This window comes from Taudactylus pleione, unplaced genomic scaffold, assembly GCF_031769625.1.
Source record: "Taudactylus pleione unplaced genomic scaffold, aTauple2 ptg000720l, whole genome shotgun sequence".
Lineage (NCBI taxonomy): Eukaryota > Metazoa > Chordata > Amphibia > Anura > Myobatrachidae > Taudactylus > Taudactylus pleione.
In genome coordinates, this window is record NW_028285122.1 from 864180 (window position 1) to 883969 (window position 19790).

Here is a 19790-nt window from a genome sequence, read left to right on the forward strand (position 1 = left end):
GGGATTTTTTTTTTTTTAACCATCCCCAGCACGAAAAAAGCAAACAGGGAAGAGGAGAAAAACCCTGCCATCCCTGTCACTGTGATCTGACCAGTCTGCGTGTCCTGCCTTGTCTGCTCCTGGTAAGTTAAATATTTATTTTGTATTTGTGTGTCTCTCTCTCATACTGCAATGTCTTGTGGGGGGGGGATTAGGGGGGGGCACTCTGACAGCGGATAATGTGTTTGAAATGTATTTTTTTTCCTATGGGGAAATGTATATGATTTTCTTTCCTACGTGGGGCAATGTGTTTTTTTTTCCTGTGGGGGGCAATGTGTTTTTTTTCCTGTTGGGGGCAATGTGTTTTTTTTCCTGTGGGGGGCAATGTGTTTTTTTTCCTGTGGGGGGCAATGTGTTTTTTTTCCTGTGGGGGGCAATGTGTTTTTTTTCCTGTGGGGGGCAATGTGTTTTTTTTCCTGTGGGGGGCAATGTGTTTTTTTTCCTGTGGGGGGCAATGTGTTTTTTTTCCTGTGGGGGGCAATGTGTTTTTTTTCCTGTGGGGGGGAAAGTGTTTTTTTTCCTGTGGGGGGCAATGTGTTTTTTTCCTATGTGGGCAGTGTATTTTTATTTTTTTTTCCTGTGGGGGCAATGTACAGTATTTGCCAACCACTGAGCACAGGAAGGACTAAGAGCCTGGGAAACAACTGTAGAGACGGACGCCGGGTACACACTAGATGATACGTTGTCAGATCCAGTGGATCGGATCACATAGCGTACACATTGGCCAGTGTGTTCCCACTGTCGCTGAAGATGCATGCTCCTGTGTGTCATCAGCGAAATCACCCATCGGACCTGCATGCAGGTTCAAAAGGAGATATCGTAAGCGGGGGCCGAATGCAGAATATCCGCTGCTGTTGCTGCCGGCATCGGCAAGTGTGTATGCACTTGCCGATGCCGGCACCCTGCCAGGTCTCGCCATATGCGACATCAGTGCTGGGTACACATCTCTAAGTGTGTACCCAGCATGAGTGAGGGGTGCACTGTGCTGGCCGGGTGAGGGGTGACGGGTACTGCTGCTGGGTGAGAGGCACTGTGCTGGATGAGGGGTGCTGGATGAGGATTGCTGTGGGCGAATGTGTTGCTGGCTGCAGCTGTGATCTGTGCTGCTGGGAGAGGGGTGCTGGGCCAGAGGTGGAACTAGTGCTAGGGGGCACCAGCCAAAATTTTGCCTAGGACATCAAATTGGGTAAGGCCGGCTCTGACTCTCCCAGTATTTGCCTTTGCCCACTCTGATCAGTGTCTTGTCTGTGTACAATCAGTACCAGCATTTCTAGCTTTCCCAATATTAGCCTTTGTCCATGCTACTCTGTGTTTTTCTGCACTAATCAGCACCTACATATTTAACTGTTTCCAGTTCATGCCTGTGTTCTAGCATCCAGATTCTTCCCCTGTTTTCTAGCATTCAGATCCATCTCCAGAGTTCATTCATTCCGTTCACCTCCAGTGTTATAGCTTTCATTATAGTCTTGGTCTTCTGCCATTCCCAGGTACCTGTCCAGAGGGCCGCGACCTGCTCACTTGGTGCAGCGAAAACAAAATCCCAATTGGAGGGGTCACTGGAGAAAACCACCAAGTGAGTTAGATTCCGCGCCTCTGGGCAGGTCTCGCCAAACCTGGGTTTGGCAGCATCTAGGAGACCTAGTACAGTCACTCCCATAGTCACCTGAACCCCCTTGCTCACCATCCTCCACAGAGGATCACTTGCACCGGATCGTGACACCTGGTCTGCCACAATCATGCAGTTCAATTACAATGCTCAACAACCCTAACTGATCACTGAATTTTGCAATCACACTGAGTGCCGAACGAAAACCTCCTTGTTTTCTTCAAGGTACAAAATCACTGTCCTTGCTGCAATACACCTGCTATGTGTACAAACCTAGGGAACACTCAGTACCACCTAGCAAATAGGAAACACTCAGTACTGCCTATTCTCACCACAATATACGTCTATCATGCACCTTTTCTGTGCAGAAAAGAAAAACTTATTCCCAGATATGGCAGTATGACTAAAAGACTTAGAACAATATAATCACACTATCAATGCAAAAATGCAATCAAAAACAATTTGTTTGAACAAGTGGCAGCACTACCGGAAAAACGTATACGCTACTGTGCTAATTACCCCCTAACACAAAACTTTAACAATGAAAGGAAACAACATTTCCTTCCTTGTCCCTAGGTCCTAGTCAGCGCTCCTTTAACTCACACAATAACGGATAGCAGTCTCTCAACATTGGCTGGTAGCAGGTTTTTGAAGGCAGTGCGTTCATTCCTGCATATGGTGCTGTCCACCCTTTGTTGAGAGGTCGCTAACCGTGTGTTACCATGTAAATTGTGGTAGCGGGTTTCAATCTACGAGCCCCCAACTATGAATACCTAATAACCTTTATACCCTTAATGTTGCTATTTAGCATTGCAAGTCGCACACAATAATGATTGCTGTCCAGCCCAATTGTGGTTCCAAAGCACAAAAAGTTATATTATTCAACAAAAGAAATAATATGCGCTTTGATCAAGACAATGAACGCAAATAACAATTATAATACAAGGTACAGCCAAATACATACGCATGCGCCCTGATACCAGGTCCCAGCTGATCAATCCTGATGTCTGCAGTCATCAAATAGGTAATGACTAGGGACCAAGCCCGTAGTGTAATTATATATACTCTTACAAGAAGAGGCAACACAATGGGATCAGACAAACACTGTTTCATTGGCTCTTGTTCTAGCTTGATCTTCTTATTGGACAGTTCATATGGCGTCATTAGGGGCATGGCTTGATAATGGAGTTGGTCCTTTGTGTAGTCTTCCCACCAGAGAACTGGTATAAACTAGCTACAACACTTCATACAACGTTTCAATATCTAACCATAATCTCTCTATGATCCATAATTCGGGAACACAAGATGCGGCTTCCTCATTGTTAGAACCGGAAGCCTGCAAACAAACAGAGCATCAGTTCGATACTAAACATGATATGTTCACAGTGTTCTATACCTTAAATATCAAATACATACATTTCATATCATAACAGATATCTTTAACATGAACCATATTGTGCAGGAACCTTTTATAATTGTAAATATGTGTTTATGTTTGTGGTCGCTAATGTGCATCTGTATTTTAAACTAAGTAGAAGGTCATCAATGTGTATATACTTCAGTAAGCCCACGCGTGTCCACGTGTACTTAAATGGGTATAAAAGCACTTATCAATGTGTGTTTATTTAGAGTTATATGTGAGTGTGCACTGTGCGTCTACACACAGCGCAAAAAAATGCACAATGTGTAGGGGAAGTGTACAGCGCAAAACATGCGCTGTAACGGGTATATACAATTACCCGCGGGACATCTCCTGCAAGTAATTGGGGCTCGAAAGTTCCATGGCGCGGGGTTAAGCTATTCAATAAAATAGCTTTTTTCCCCGCGCCGGTAAATGTGCCCTCGCTCGCGGGAACACACTGTTTCCGCGAGAAGTGCGGAAACAGTGTGTTTTTATGATGCGCGCGAGGCTGACAAGGGTGGCTTAGTGCAGCTGTTACCTCACACCTACATGAGGTGCGAAGTAAAGCACGACAGCGGGGGACTCACGCGCGGGGTCTCGTGGACACCCACGCGTGGAGTCCCCATTAATTGACTCACCACCAGCACAACAATTAGTCACGGGGTAAACCCTGCGGCTAATTGTATATACCCCTATGTGTTTATATTGACTGTAGTAACAGTGTGTATGTGCATATGCAGGAAAGTGTCTGTGTTCACATGTGGTTACACATGCGGTCATCTATGTGTATGTATCTATACTTGTGTGTACATCAGTGAGTTTTAGTTGTGGGGAACGCAATTCTGCGCATTGAATTGCGCAGTTGCAGAGCATCGTCCAATTCACTCTTCAATAAACTATCGACGAAGAGATCATCAGATAACAATTTGTAAGTGATCACAACCAATTAATTGACTTTGACAGGGAACTTCACCCTGAAGGCTACGGGATTAATCTGGGCAATGATGTGATATGGCCCGATGAAATTTGGCCCCAATTTCTGCAACCTCTGGCACAAATTGATGTTCCTGGAAGATAGCCACACCAGATCACTGACTATGAAATTACTCGGTCTCCGATGCTTCTCTGCCTGTGCCTTGGATCGCCAAGATGCTTGAAGGAGAGCATGGTCTACCTTCTTCCGTAGTGACTGTAGCCTTGACACAGAAGAAGAAACTTAAGTTACAGTAGTTGAAGGCTCAAATGAATTACTCCTAGGATGTGTTCCATAGGTGCAATAAAACAGAGAGACGGAAGATGCAGAATAGTAGTAGTTACATGAAAATTCTGCAAAGGGCAGAAGTGGAACCTAATCGTCTTGACATATGGAAATGAAGCAGCAGAGGATCTGCTCCAATGACTGATTGTCCTGCTCCATCTGACCATTGAAATGTGGATGGTATCCAGAGGACAGGCTAACGTTGATACCCAGATTGGCACAGAAGCATCTCCAAAACTGGCACTGATGAACTGTGTTCCACGATTTGAGATGATGTCTACTGGAAGTCCATATATCCTGAAGTCATGGTGGATAAATAGTGTAGACAACTACCTTAGCAGATGTTAACTTGCTCATGGAAATAGAGTGCACCATTTTGGAGAACCGATCCACAATGTTCCAGATTACAGAGCAACATGAGGACACTGGCAGGTCGATAACAAAATCCATAGCAATATGGGATAAAGGTTTAGAGGGCATAGGAAGAGGACACAGCAACCCTTGAGGAGCGGTCCAGAGAGTTTTATTTCTCAAGCAGACATCGCACGCCAAGACGAATTCCTGAGTGTCCCGCGACATGGACTGCCACCAGACAGAACGGGACATCAGCTCCAGAGTTCTGGCGATGCCAGGATGACCCCCCTATCTTGGAAGAATGAAAATCCTTCAGCACTTCCTTGCGCAGTCTCTCAGGGCCAGGGAGATAAGGGAGTATCTGCAAACTCAATTGTTTGTAAATTAAACCCCAAGTAAAGTAAAATGAATCATATATCTGGATATGGGGGTGCAGCCCTAGTCAACCAAAATTGATAATGGAATTTAAAAAGAAATAAAAGGGGTTGTATTGTAAGGCACACAGATAGAATGAGTTCAAATAAAATATAACTTTTATTATATATTGTATAAAATTATCCCGAAACAAGAGTGATAAAACAGTGAAATATATCTAGGTGAGACTAAATTGACAATACACGCGTTAGTGCAAGCATAGAAAAAAGAAAAAATATATAATAATGTGAACTACACATAATTAAAAAGCACGATCCACTGATGCTGATCAATCTTATTGAGATAATCTATTGCAGTAGGATACGATCAGAGTAATATTGTGTTGCTTCAACCGGACAAGGATGTTAATTAGTTATTATATAATATTTTAAAGTAAAATGACTCCCTAAATTCTCAATCTTAATCAGTGCATAACTGTGTAAGAAGATCAGATTTGTATGATTGAGCTTACACCTCAGATCTCACAGAGACAGTCAATACTAATTATTCTAGGGGGAAATGTCCCTCAATTAGTGTAAATAGAGAGTGTTTCTTGTTGAGATCGACTGAAATCACAGCATATATGACAAAATGTCAAGATTTATTGCTCGCAAAAGTATACATGCATTCTGGCACTCATATGTGTGCTGAATGCGATACTATGTCTATTGATATAGAGAAAAACAATCATAAGCCTGGATATTTGCAAGTAATGTTGCAATATGTCAAGATGGTAATTGACAAATAGCAGTTTCATATGGTTGTTAGCTGCAGATAGGATTTGCTTCTATAGCTAATATTGCTGCGGTTCAAGGATTCATTTGATCCTAATTTTATTGCTGCCACATGAAAAATACAAACTGACAGGGATATTCACAATTAAATTGACAATAATAATCTTTCACTCAATTTGAATATTCTGGAATTGGAACTGTCACAAATGTACATAGTTGGTTAAAGTTTAGTAGTGCCTCTGGCCCTCATTCAGAGCCGTACGCTCTGAGCAGAGCGCACGCTCTGAATGAGGGCCGTCCTCCATAACTATGGAGCGTCCCCCTGGACGCTCGTATAGCTGTGGGTCACCACCCACAGCCTATACGAGCGTGCAGTTTGATGGCCGCGATGGTCTTGACCATCGCGACCATCGAAACTGCGAGCCGGAGCCTGCGGTTGAGGTTTTCAACCGCAAGGCCCGGAGTGATTTTGGCTCTATCAGAGCCAAAATCACTCCCACTGACATCACTAGTGATGTCAGTGGGCCGGCTTCTGACGGTAGGCGTTCCCTTGGGAACGCCCCCGTCAGGGAGGCACGCCCCTGGCACGCCCACCAAAGGGGGCGTGCTGTCAATCAACATCAACAGCACGCCCCCTTTGATCAGACACAACGAGCGAAGGACTTTCCTTCGCTCGTCGCGCCTGGCGCATGCGCACGACGGAGCTCCCACCGTCGTGCGCATGAGCAGTGCACAACATCGACCCACTTGCGAGCGGACAGCCGCTTGCGAGTGGGTCTGAATCAGGGCCTCTGTCAGTATGTAAGACTTATGATAAAATTGCGAGCTTCTGAATGTGTCATAAATCTATTAACACTGTTTAATACTGTAGTTGGTGCTGTAGTTCATGCTGTGATTCAGATGGTTCTGACTAATAGACGATATACCAGTAGCTATTCAGGAATTGATTAATTGTATTATCCCAGCTCTATGGTATCCTTAGTTAGTCAGAGCCATTATATATTATGCACACATAGTATTTCAATGCAGATTGCAATTGATCTGCGTGTAGGGCATCGTGGACCCGCTACCACGCCAATGCGCATTTCACTGTCAACATCAGCTTTGTCAAGGCTGGACAAAGCTGCCAAGGTCCTGCCAAGATCCTGGTCACAGCAAAATGGATTCTGGAAGTCGCCACAATATTCTCTTCTGAGGCCCTTGGAGGATGAGTGGTGGAAAAACTTCAAGACAGGGCATCCGCCCTAACATTCTTAGATCCCGGTCTGAAAAAGATCACATAGTTGAATCGAGTAGAAAAAAAGGCCCAGCGGGCCTGTCTCGCATTCAGCCTTTTAGCAGTCTCAATATAGGCGAGATTCTTATGGTCCGTGAGAACCATTACCAAATGATTAGCCTCCTCTAACCAGTGCCTCCAGTCATCAAAGGCCCACTTGATGGCCAACAGCTCTCGATTGCCCATGTCAAAGTTTCTCTCCGCTGAATCAAATTTACAGAAGAAAAAGGTGCACGGGTGAAGCTTGCCATCTTTGACATGCTTCTGCGACAGGATAGCACCTACTCCAACTTCCGATGCATCAAGCTCGACAATGAAGGGAAACTCAGGATTGGGATGCCAGAGGACAGGAGCTGACACAAACACCTCCTTCAAGGTTTTAAAGGCCCGAATAGTCGCAGGAGACCAATTTGCAACCTCCGCTCCTTTCTTCGTTAAGTCCACAATGGGTGACACAATCGAGAAGGACTTAATGAACCTCCGATAGTAATTAGCAAAGCCCAGGAATCGCTGGATGGCCTTCAGTGTAGTGGGTTGTTCCCAATCCAAGATGGCGTTTACCTTGCCAGGGTCCATAAAGAAGCCTTGTGAAGAGATTATATATCCCAAAAATGACACCTCCTTCAAGTCAAATTCGCACTTCTCAAATTTGGCATATAAGTTGTTGGCCAAGAGTCTTTGTAAGATCTGCTGTATGTGCACCCGGTGTTCCTCTACAGTATTTGAGTAGATGAGGATGTTGTCTCAGTAAACCACTGCAAAGACTCCCAAGAAATCCCTTAGAACCTCATTGATGAAATCTTGAAAGATGGCTGGGGCATTGGAGAGGCCAAACGGCATGACGAGATATTCAAAGTGTCCAGAATGCATGTTAAATGCTGTCTTCCACTCATCTCCTTTTCTGATACGAATAAGGTTGTATGCACATCTAAGATCTATTTTAGAAAAGATGAAGGCCTCTCGCAGTTGGTCAAACAGAACAGAGATGAGAGGTAAAGGGATTTAGATGGACAAATGAAGCCTTTCTCCAGGGCCTCCTAAATATAGTCCTGCATGGCTTTGTCCTCTGGTAAGGACAGGGCATATAATCAGCCTTTGGAAAGTCTGGCACCTGGCAGCAAATCGATTGCAGCAAATCGATGGTGCAAGAAAGGAATGATGAGGAGGCAGGACATCAGCTTTTTTCTTAGAAAAAACTTTTGCTAGGTCACAGTATGGAGCCAGAATAGAAGGAGCAACTGCGGCAGCAAATAACCAGATAGGCCAAGACAGACATTGGGAGAAGCATGATGTACCCCATTCCAGATTTTCACCGGTCTGCCACTGGATCACAGGCTTATGCTTCTTCAACCAGGGTAACCCCAAGACCACCAGAGCCAACGGACACTGTAAAAGCAGAAAATAAAGTTCCTCACGATGGAGAACCCCGACTGACAGCTGCACATGAGGAGTCAGGAACATGACTGGGATTTTGGAAAGACTGGATCCATCCAATCCAATCACTGACACAGGAGTGGACAATGACAGTGGAGTCAGCCCCAGGGTTTGGAAAAAAGACAAGTCCATATTATTGTCTACTGCACCACTGTCGATAAATGCTGGGACAGAGACCTGTGTGTTGGAGAGATGAATGACTGCATGGACCAGGGCAGAATTCTCCGGGGAGACAGATGCAAAGCCTAGATGAATCTCCCCAACTTCATCTAGACCTTGGCTTTTCCCGACTTCATAGGGCAAAGCTGGGCCACATGACCTTTTCCTCCACAGTAAAGACATAAGCCCAATGAAAATCTCCTGCATTCTTCCTCAGGAGGAAGGCGAAACGCTACCAGCTGTATGGGTTCATCGAAGTCATTAAGCGTGGTCCATAATGGAGACAGAGGGGTTTGAAGAGGTAACTTCTTCTCCATCCTGCCTTCCCGAAGCCATCGATCAACATGAATGGCCAAGCTCATAATATCATCCAGAGAACTTGGGGCTGGATACTGGACCAGAATATATTTGATCTCATCTGGCAAGCCCCACCAGAACTGACTACGCAGGGCTGGATCATTCCACCCAGAATTAACAGCCCATTTGCGGAATTCCATGCAATAATCTTTCGCAGCCCTATTCTTCTGTTTAAGGGATCTAAGGTTTACCTCTACCAAGGCTGCCTTTTCTGGGTCATCGTAGAGTAACCCTAGTGCCTTGAAGAATGCATCTATAGTCAAAAGAGCCAGACTGGAGTAAGGGAGCCAGAAGGCCCAAGTTTGTGGGTCACCTTGAAGCAGGGAAATAATAATGCCTACTTGCTGGGTCTCTGAACTCAAGGACCTGGGTCGGAGTTTGAAATAGAGATTGCAACTCTCTCTAAAATTTAAGAAGTCTTTCCAATTTCCGGAGAACTGGTCAGGAAGGTTCAGTTTAGGCTCAACCGTAGCAGACGCAGTGGCACCATGGGTGTCCTCAACTCAGAGGGACAAGCTCCTTCACTTTTTATGTCAAAAGCTAGATCTGACAGGATCTGAGCTGTATTCTGAGCGGGGTCCATGATGAAAAATTCACAAACCCTGCTGGAGTATAATGTTTTTTTGTGGCAGGTGATAATGTTAAGGCACAGAGCAAACAGTGGGGGAAAAAGTCTTGCACAGACTTGAGGGCTGGAGTACCTTGGTAAGATGCGGCCGTATAGTGGTGGTGTGGCCTTTGGGCTGGTAGCAGCCACTATGCTGGTTGAGGCTTGTGGGCCAATGAGTGGTGATGCGGCCTTTGGGCCGGTTGCAGCCTCTGGGCTGGTTGAAGCCTGTAGGCAAATGAGTTGAGGTGCAGCCTTTGGGCCAGTAGCAGCCTCTGGACTGGATGCTGCCTTGACAGCAGAATTACTTGGCAAGAGGATGATGAGGTGTGCTTAGTGCTGCCGCGATGACACCAGCGGTTGTACACTGGGTGCTGAGGTGCGCTTAATGCTGCCGATATGACACCAGCGGTATACACAAGGTTGCGTACTCTGATGTGCGGCCTGTGTCACCGGGTTGACACAAGACGCTGGGCTGCACACTCGGAACGCTGAGTGTGGGCTGTGCCGCCTGGATGACACAAACGACAGCTGGCGCAAATGCAGACCGTGCCACCTGGATGACAAAAACGACAGCTGGAGCAAATGCAGACTATGCCTCCTGGATGACAAAAACGGCAGGAACAGGGAAGCAGGCTAGCTGCTGGGAACTCAACTGTGAAACATGAGACCAAAACGACAACCAGAAACACATGAACGCTATCACCGGCAAGGAGTGAAGTGTTGACTGGAATTTAACAGAAACAGGGCCAGAGCAAATTTCCCTAATGACAGATTATTGAGCACCTGGGCTGTGTTCAGACAGGAGAATCAATCAGTGTGCACCTGATAGTGCACACAGACAGGCAGTAAATAGTGCAGAGACTTAGTAGCAGCCAAGACTAAAAGAGGTATTAATTTGGAGCGAAAATTTCGCTGATTACGTAATTTTCGCCGATTTCAATTATCCCCGTCTTCAATTTCAAAGACATTTCGCAGGTTCGAAAAGTCTTTAAAAAAAAACGGGGATAACTTTTCACCACTGAATAGGCGGCGAAAAAAAGTGCAGAATTGGGGTTTAGGGGTGCAGGCTTAAAAAAAAAATAGCCTGCACCCCTGGGAATGACATTTAAAAATAAACGGTGTAGAAAAAAAAGTTTAAAAAAAAAATAGGGACACCCCAAAAAAATTATTTTAAATTTGGGGTGAAAAAAAAAAAAATGGGAAAAAAGTGTTTAATAAAAGGGAAATAGGTTCAGGGCTATTCTGTAAGTATGCGGCAGGTGTTTTCTAGAATAGATTATTAGCGGCGGGTGCATTTTTGCTGAATTTTTAAATAAAGACTTTAGGGACTTAAACATATGCTAGTACCCATTTTCATGTACCCCAAATTTGATTGGACAACTTAAAAAAATGAAAAATATAACCTAAGTGCTCTTCTGCATCACTTCTTCAATGTCGGGAAAAAAACACCAGCCGCGGCTATTTAAATCCCGACTTTCATTTGCAGGCTAAAACGGGGGTACCCATAGTGATCCACCATGTTTTTACAGCTTTAGGGGGGTCCTACAATTTATTCCAGGTAAATTCCGTTTTTTTCGCCGATCCTATTTCGCTGGCTCCTGTTTTCGTAGCTTTTCAAATGAATACGGGGATAAAGTGGGCGCGCGCCCGATACTTTATCCCAGGAAAATCAGCAATGTGGAGCAAAAAGTCCAGCACGGACTTTTCGCTCCCATATTGAATACCCCTGTATAACTGCAACAATATGCTACTAATCACAGATCCTAACAGGAGGAAGGAGGAGACTTCAGCGAACGCTTGTCCTGCATTCATCCCGCACAGCATTGGCAGCGCGGCGGCTTGTGACCAAAACATACACAAATTACACTGTGTATGTTTCTGGCAAACTCGCAGCTCTGGAGGCGAGTCTTTTATTCTTCAATTTGGCATAGTTTGCAGGCATTTGACCCGAGTTTGTCATTCTGATTCTTGGTAAATATGCAAGCTCATCTTTTAGGTGAAAGTACTTCCGAGTTTGCCCAATGGTGATAAGATTCGAGTTTGCTATCTCACCCGAGTTTTACAAGTGAGAAGAGAGAAATCTCTCTCTAAGGGGCCTATTCATCATCAAGCACATTTTCACCTGCAATTGTGAAAATTAAGTATACGGGCCATTCATTAAGAAGGTGAAGCAGGAGATATCAGATATCTCCTACTTACCTTCCGTTTTCGGAATGACCCGCTGTCCTGAGGGCAAATACCCCCGCTTCAAGTTCGCAATCCGTTCTTCCCTATGGAAAGAAGGGTCGGGTTGCAAGAAGGAATCCTTTCAGATCCCTCCGCCCCTGTCTGGCTCCTTCTGCCGGACATCGGGGCTCGTGTGTGCAAAGATTCACTGCTCCGAAAAGGAGCAGTGAAGCCAATCGCGGGGGCAGCTGATAGCACATCAGCTTCCACAGCACCAGAGCAATGCTGAATTGCTCCGGTGGCCGCGGCGAGTTAGGATGTTAATTATCGGGATCCGTTATGAACCCGATAATTAACATATTGAATAGGCCCCTAACTCACCTGACTTTGAATTTAGTAAATTTGAGAGTTGAAAAACATGCCTAAACTCTCCTGAGATTGACATCTCGACCATTCTCGATTCTTAGTAAATTTACCCCAGGACCTCAAAACATGAATTATTCTTTGAATTAATTAACATGTCTCATTGCATTATTGTGAAAGTCCCTCTACAATCTCAGGATGTAAAAATCTATGTTGAGTTAAGTACTAGATTCAGGGTTGTTCCCAACTATGAAACAACACCACCCCTGTCTGTACAACACCACCCCTATCTGGGCGACATAACCCGTGTCTGTGTGACATCACCCTGACTGTACAACACCCCCACTGTCTGTACAACACCACCCCTGTCTAGACAACACCACCTCTAGCTGTACAACACCACCCCTATCTGTACAATGCCACCCCTGTCTGTACAATGCCACCCCTGTCTGTACAATGCCACCCCTGCCTGTACAACACCATCCCTGCCTGTACAACACCATCCCTGCCTGTACATCGCCACCCCTGTCTGTACATCACCACCCCTGTCTGTACAATGCCACCCTTATCTGTACAACGCCACCCCTGCCTGCACAACACCACCCATGCCTGCACAACACCACCTCTGCCTGTACATCACCACAACAGTACGCTTGGGCCTTATTCTGAGTCAAATGCAGCAGCATCCATGTGTGTGTTCAGGGCCGGTACCAGGGGTCAGAGCACCCTGTGTCGGCTCTTCACAGATTGCCTCAGTGGGATCGTGGCCTAATTACCATATGCCATGCCCCCTACGTGACGTTATTTGGAGGCATGCCCACAGGGCATGCCTCCAAATAACGTTAGGCTGGGGGGAGCCTCACTACCTGGGCTTCCCCCAGCACCTCATCCATCACTGAATGGATGCCGTGAGCATGCGCGCAGCATCCATTCAGAGGGGTCTGGCACTGCCCCACAGCTGCGTTGGTGGGGGTCCCAACCTCCCAATTTGACCACCCACTGGCCACTTTGGCCCACGGGTGGAACAGCTGGTCAGTATTTTCCATGTGCCCACAGGGAGGGTTAGGGTTAGGCAACCACGTGGGGGAGGTTAGGGTTAGGCACCCTCCTGGAGGACTTGGGTTTAGGCAGCGGGGAAGGGGAGGTTAGTTTTAGGCACTTAGAGGGGGGATTAGGGTTAGGCACAGGGGGGGAGGTTAGGGACAGGCACCCCAAAGAAGGGTTAGGGGGTAAAATTAGGTTAGTGAATACTTACCTGGGGACGATCGGGTTTTCATCCTCTGTCGGCCAGCCGCTGTCAGGATCTGAACCGCCAGGCATGCGTCCGGCGGTAAATCATACTGATTCCATATAATAAGCTAGAGTCCGTCTGTCCATCTGTTTATCCTTTATGCACGACCAGAGTTTAGACCTAGCTCCACCAAATTTGGCATGGTGGTGTAGTGTGACCAGGATTAGGTTTTTACCTATGTTTGAACTTCGTCAGGGCTACACAAACCAGGGGAAATTGGCAGTTAGCTACAAAAGTATAATTTTAGCCTCACAGTCTGAGCAAGTGTCACACTGTATTGGTGCGTACACACGGTCAGAATTAACTGTACGATTTAAATGATAACGATATTGATAATCTTTCATCTGCCTGCCCCGGATCCCTGACCCGAGGCAAAACCTCGTGACCCCTCTGTCGAGTCGCAAGGTTTTGTTTTCAGCGGGCTTAACGCTGATTAGCTGAGAGAGCCGTCTGTCACGGCTCTATAGCCAATCAGCGTTAAGCCCATTGAAAACACTACAAGGGAGGGAAAAAACACAGATCTGTGTCTGTGTGACCTCATACATGGGTCTGCTCATCCCACCCTCTCCCTGATCTGTGCCTGTGTGACCTCATACGTGGGTCTGCTCATCCTGCTCTCTCCCTGATCTGTGTATGTGACCTCATACATGGGTCTGCTCATCCCGCCCTCTCCCTGAGCTGTGTCTGTGTGCCCTCATACATGGGTCTGCTCATCCCACCCTCTCCCTGATCTGTGCCTGTGTGACCTCATACATGGGTCTGCTCATCCCGCCCTCTCCCTGATCTGTGCCTGTGTGACCTCATACATGGGTGTGCCCATCCCACCCTCTCCCTGATCTGTGTCTGTGTGACCTCATACGTGGGTCTGCTCATCCTGCTCTCTCCCTGATCTGTGTATGTGACCTCATACATGGGTCTGCTCATCCCGCCCTCTCCCTGATCTGTGCCTGTGTGACCTCATACATGGGTCTGCTCATCCTGCTCTCTCCCTGATCTGTGTATGTGACCTCATACATGGGTCTGCTCATCCCTCCCTCTCCCTGATCTGTGTCTGTGTGACCTCATACATGGGTCTGCTCATCCCGCCCTCTCCCTGATCTGTGCCTGTGTGACCTCATACATGGGTCTGCTCATCCCACCCTCTCCCTGACCTGTGTCTGTGTGACCTCATACATGGGTCTGCTCATCCTGCTCTCTCCCTGATCTGTGTATGTGACCTCATACATGGGTCTGCTCATCCCACCCTCTCCCTGATCTGTGCCTGTGTGACCTCATACTTGGGTCTGCTCATCCCACCCTCTCCCTGATCTGTGCCTGTGTGACCTCATACATGGGTCTGCTCATCCCACCCTCTCCCTGATCTGTGTCTGTGTGACCTCATACATGGGTCTGCTCATCCTGCTCTCTCCCTGACCTGTGTCTGTGTGACCTCATACATGGGTCTGCTCATCCTGCTCTCTCCCTGATCTGTGTATGTGACCTCATACTTGGGTCTGCTCATCCCACCCTCTCCCTGATCTGTGCCTGTGTGACCTCATACATGGGTCTGCTCATCCCACCCTCTCCCTGATCAGTGTCTGGTATAAGGTCTCACGCTCACTGCTTTTGTCTCTACAGGTAAAGATAAGGTGATGGTTGTGCTAGATGATTTGGAGGATGATTCTGAGGATGAAATTCAGAGAATCCTGAGGACACAGCCCAGCATCCAATGTCTGTCCTCTCAGCTCCTCATTTTTACTCATCTTAAAAAAAAATCTGAAGCTGCTTCCAGAGGAAAAACGGAATTCCGAAATTTTCTAGAAATTGGTAAGTTAGCAGCGGGTAAGAGCAGTAAATAAACAAGAAACCAAAAAATATAGTAATGATATTAATTACTATTTGTAATGGACAAGGCATAACCTTGAAGGACATTTATGATGTGTGCTTCCCCCCCCTGCTATCCTTACCCCATCACCAGTTCTCCTTTTGTGTCCCTGTATCTGTCCCCAGCTACCACCACACATGACAGCCATCTTCGATTATTGTATACTGTATGCGAGTACTAAAGACATTCACCTCATAGTGTAATATATGTCAGTAATATCAGCGATAAGCACAAAGTGGTGTAATTAAGTTACGTATCATAAGAACGTTAAATGTTGCTTATCTGTGTATATGATGGATTTGGATTTTACTCTGAGAGCAGGGCCGTAACTAGGGGTGTGCGGCCAGTACAACCACGCAAAGCGCAGGGCCCACGGCCCCTGATTCTAACAGCAGGGTGCCTGTAACGGCGCAAATCAGCCAGCATCGCTGCGGCAGTGCTGCCTTTAGTGTCCCATGGACGGTACAGACAGGCACCCTGCCATAAATACAGCTGCCCGGAGTGTCTTGAAGATGCTCCGGGCACTGCTGCGGCTTCAGATGCCAGCAGCCCTGCCCCCTTATGCATGACGTCACGATGTCAAAATGGACGGGGCCGGCACAGGTCGCTCAGAGCCCTAGTTACGGCTCTGTCTGAGAGTGCTGCTACTTCTAAGGTTCCTGCCTCCAGAATTGACCATGAACTTTGTGATAGGGCCAGTAATGGTGGGGTAGAAAAACATGATACAAACAATAGTGTCATTTGTTAGAGATAATAAATATAGCGGATGAGGTAGGTATAATAAAGTGCAGGATGACAAAGTGCTCACTGTAATGTTTTCTGTGCACCAGGACAATTATCTTTAAAGATTATCTGCTTATGGTGTATACACAAGTAGCGATCAGACAGCAATAACAATATCGCTGTCTGATCGCCCTGCACCCTCCTGGTGGGCTGGATGATCTATATCATTCGTCCAGCACACCAAAACCTCACCAACGACTATAGCGACCCACAATCAACGTCCGCGGGTCCCTATAGTAATCTGGTCAATATCGACCAGGTTGGCCTGAATGCATACCCGATGGATGATATCACAATCATCCATATGTGCCCACGCATCGCAGGTTGTTGGTGAGTTGGTAGGGACAAAAACCTGCACGGTATGAATGATAATGATATGATCAATATCGTTATCGTTCATATCAAGTACAAATCAATTTAACACTGATGTTGTGTTTCGGGGCTAAAGCACACATTACAGTAACTAACAGACTATTTTTATATTGATTTTAAATTGTTAGTAAATATGTGATTTAGCCCCTAAAACACAACATCAATGTTTATTGATTTGTAATTAATTAAAATAGACCTTTTGTAATTTTACTCTTCTGTTTCTTATTATTTCGTAGATTAGTATATTAAATCAGTTATGGTCCTGTAATTTATAGTCCAGATAGGTCCAAGTTAAAGTAGTGTTCGATTCAATACACGACCATAATTGATGACTGCTGCAGATTAGCTCAATCTTTTTATCTCTTGTATGTTTGTACTAACGCATGTGTATATGTCACTGTTTTAGTCCCTGTGTCTTCCCCCACATGCCCATTTCTGTTGCCCCTTCCTCTTCTGTCTCTCTCTCTCGTATGTGTGTCTTTCTTCCCTCTTCTGTCTCACTCTCCCATGTGTGTCCCTCTTATGTCTCTCTAACTCTTCCTATTGTGTCCTTCTTCCCTCTTCTGTCTCTCTCACTCTCCAATGTGTCCCTCTTCCATCTTATGTCTCTCTCACTCTCCCATGTGTGTCCCTCTTCCCACTTCTGTTTCTCTCACTCTCTCATGTGTGTCTCTCTTCCCACTTCTGTCTGTCACTCTCCAATGTGTGTCCCTCTTACTGTATGTCTCTCTAACTTTCCCATGTGTGTCCTTCTCTATACTGTCTCTCTCACTCTTCCATGGGTGTCCTTCTTCCCTCGTCTTTCTCTCTCTCTCAATGTGTGTCCCTCATCCCTCTGCTGTCTCTCTCACTCTACCATTTGTGTCCCTCTTCCCTCTTATGTCTATCTCACTCTCCCATGTGTCTCTGTTCCCACTTATGTCTCTCTCACTCTTCCATGTGTCCTTCTTCCCTCTTCTTTCTCTCTCACTCTCCAATGTGTGTCCCTCTTACTGTATGTCTCTCTAACTTTCCCATGTGTGTCCTTCTCTATTCTGTCTCTCTAACTCTTCCATGGGTGTCCTTCTTCCCTCTTCTTTCTCTCTCACTCTCAATGTGTGTCCCTCATCCCTCTTCTATCTCTCTCACTCTACCATTTGTGTCCCTCTTCACACTTATGTCTCCCTCACTCTTCCATGTGTGTCCTTCTTCCCTCTTCTTTCTCTCTCACTCTCCAATGTGTGTCCCTCTTACTGTATGTCTCTCTAACTTTCCCATGTGTGTCCTTCTCTATTCTGTCTCTCTCACTCTTCCATGGGTGTCCTTCTTCCCTCTTCTTTCTCTCTCACTCTCAATGTGTGTCCCTCATCCCTCTTCTATCTCTCTCACTCTACCATTTGTGTCCCTCTTCACACTTATGTCTCCCTCACTCTTCCATGTGTGTCCTTCTTCCCTCTTCATTCTCTCTCACTCTCAATGTGTGTCCCTCTTCTGTCTCTCTCACTCTCCCATGTGTGTCCCTCTTCCCACTTCTGTCTATCTCTCTCCCGTGTGTATCTATATTCCCTCTATTGTCTCTCTCTCCCCTGTTTTTCCTTCTTCCCTTTTCTGTCTCTATCACTCTCCCATGTGTGTCCATCTTCTGTCTCTCTCACTCTTCCATGTGTGGGATTCTTCCCTCTTCTGTCTCTCTCACTTTCCCATGTGTGTCCATCTTATGTCTCTCTAACTCTTCCTTGTGTGTCCTTTTTCCCCATTCTTTCTCTCTCACTCTCCAATGTGTCCTTCTTCCCTCTTCTGTCTCTCTCACTTTCCCATGTGTGTCCGTCATATGTCTCTCTAACTCTTCCTTGTGTGTCCTTTTTCCCTATTCTTTCTCTCTCACTTTCCAATCTGTGTCTCTCTTCCCACTTTTGTCTTTTTCACTCTTCCATGAATCCTTCTTCCCGCTTCTGTATTTCTCACTTTCCAGTGTGTGTCCCTCTTCCCTCTTCCCACTTCTGTCTCTCTCACTCCCCCATGTGTGTCCCTCTTCACACTTTTGTCTCTCTCACTCTCCCATGTGTGTCCCTCTTCCCACTTCTGTCTCTCTCACTCCCCCATGTGTGTCCCTCTTCCCACTTCTGTCTCTCTCACTCTCCCATGTGTGTCCTTCTTCCCACTTTTGTCTCGCTCACTCGCCCATGTGTGTCCCTCTTCCCACTTCTGTCTCTCTCATTCCCCCATGTGTGTCCCTCTTCCCACTTTTGTCTCTCTCACTCTCCCATGTGTGTCCCAAGTGGGAAGAGCTCTCAGTGTGTCAGGAGAGAGGCTGTGTGTGAGATAGGTCAGACTTACTCAGAAGCTACCCAATGTATGTAAACGTATCAATGTTTATGCTGTTGCAAGGATATGAGAAGGCAGCAGTTGGTTTCCCTATGCTCGGGTAAGCTTTGGAAGACAATAGCATATTTTAACTGTTGCTGTCTGTAAGAGATCGCAGTTGTGATTGCATTAGCGGAAATCTAAGAATCAGGCTCCTCAAGTATATACACTGGTTAATTTGTCATTTTCATAATCTCTGATTTTCTCCATTATAGGTGATCAGGCAGCATCTTCCACCATGGAGAAATACTTTTATAACGTAAAGAACGTAAGTACCTACAAAGTATTTACCTCTTGTGTATTTTTCTGTCCACCCTGCAGTTAACAGAAAGCTTGTTCTGGTGGATACCCAATTACATCCCCTCTATACAGCACACACATATCCTCCATAAGCTATCCTACCCAATTACATCCCCACTATACAGCTCACACATATTCTCCATAAGCTATCCTACCCAATTACATCCCCACTCTACAGCACACACACATCCTCCATAATCTATCCTACCCAATTACATCCCCCTATATACAGCACACACATATCCTCCATAAGCTATCCTACCCAATTACATCCTCTCTATACAGCACACACATATCCTGCATAAGCTATCCTACCCAATTACATCCCCTCTATACAGCACACACATATCCTCCATAAGCTATCCTACCCAATTACATCCCCACTATACAGTAGAAACATATACTCCATAAGCTATCCTACCCAATTACACCCCCTATATACAGCACAAACATGTAATCCATAAGCTATACTACCCAATTACACCCCCTATATACAGCACACACATATCCTCCATAAGCTATCCTACCCAATTACATCCCCTCTATACAGCACACACATATCCTCCATAAGCTATCCTACCCAATTACATCCTCTCTATACAGCACACACATATCCTCCATAAGCTATCCTACCCAATTACATCCCCTCTATACAGCACACACAT

General features: G+C 46.0%; 1 protein-coding gene across 1 annotated transcript in view; it reads left to right on the forward strand.

The window, feature by feature from the left end:
- Positions 1-19790, forward strand: part of LOC148477381 (uncharacterized) — a 116984-nt gene that overhangs the window by 51656 nt on the left and 45538 nt on the right. Inside the window, exons 4-5 of the mRNA XM_088456798.1 lie at positions 15081-15269; positions 19041-19093. Coding sequence (XP_088312924.1) covers positions 15081-15269; positions 19041-19093 — 242 coding nt within the window. The remainder of the gene's footprint in view (positions 1-15080; positions 15270-19040; positions 19094-19790) is intronic.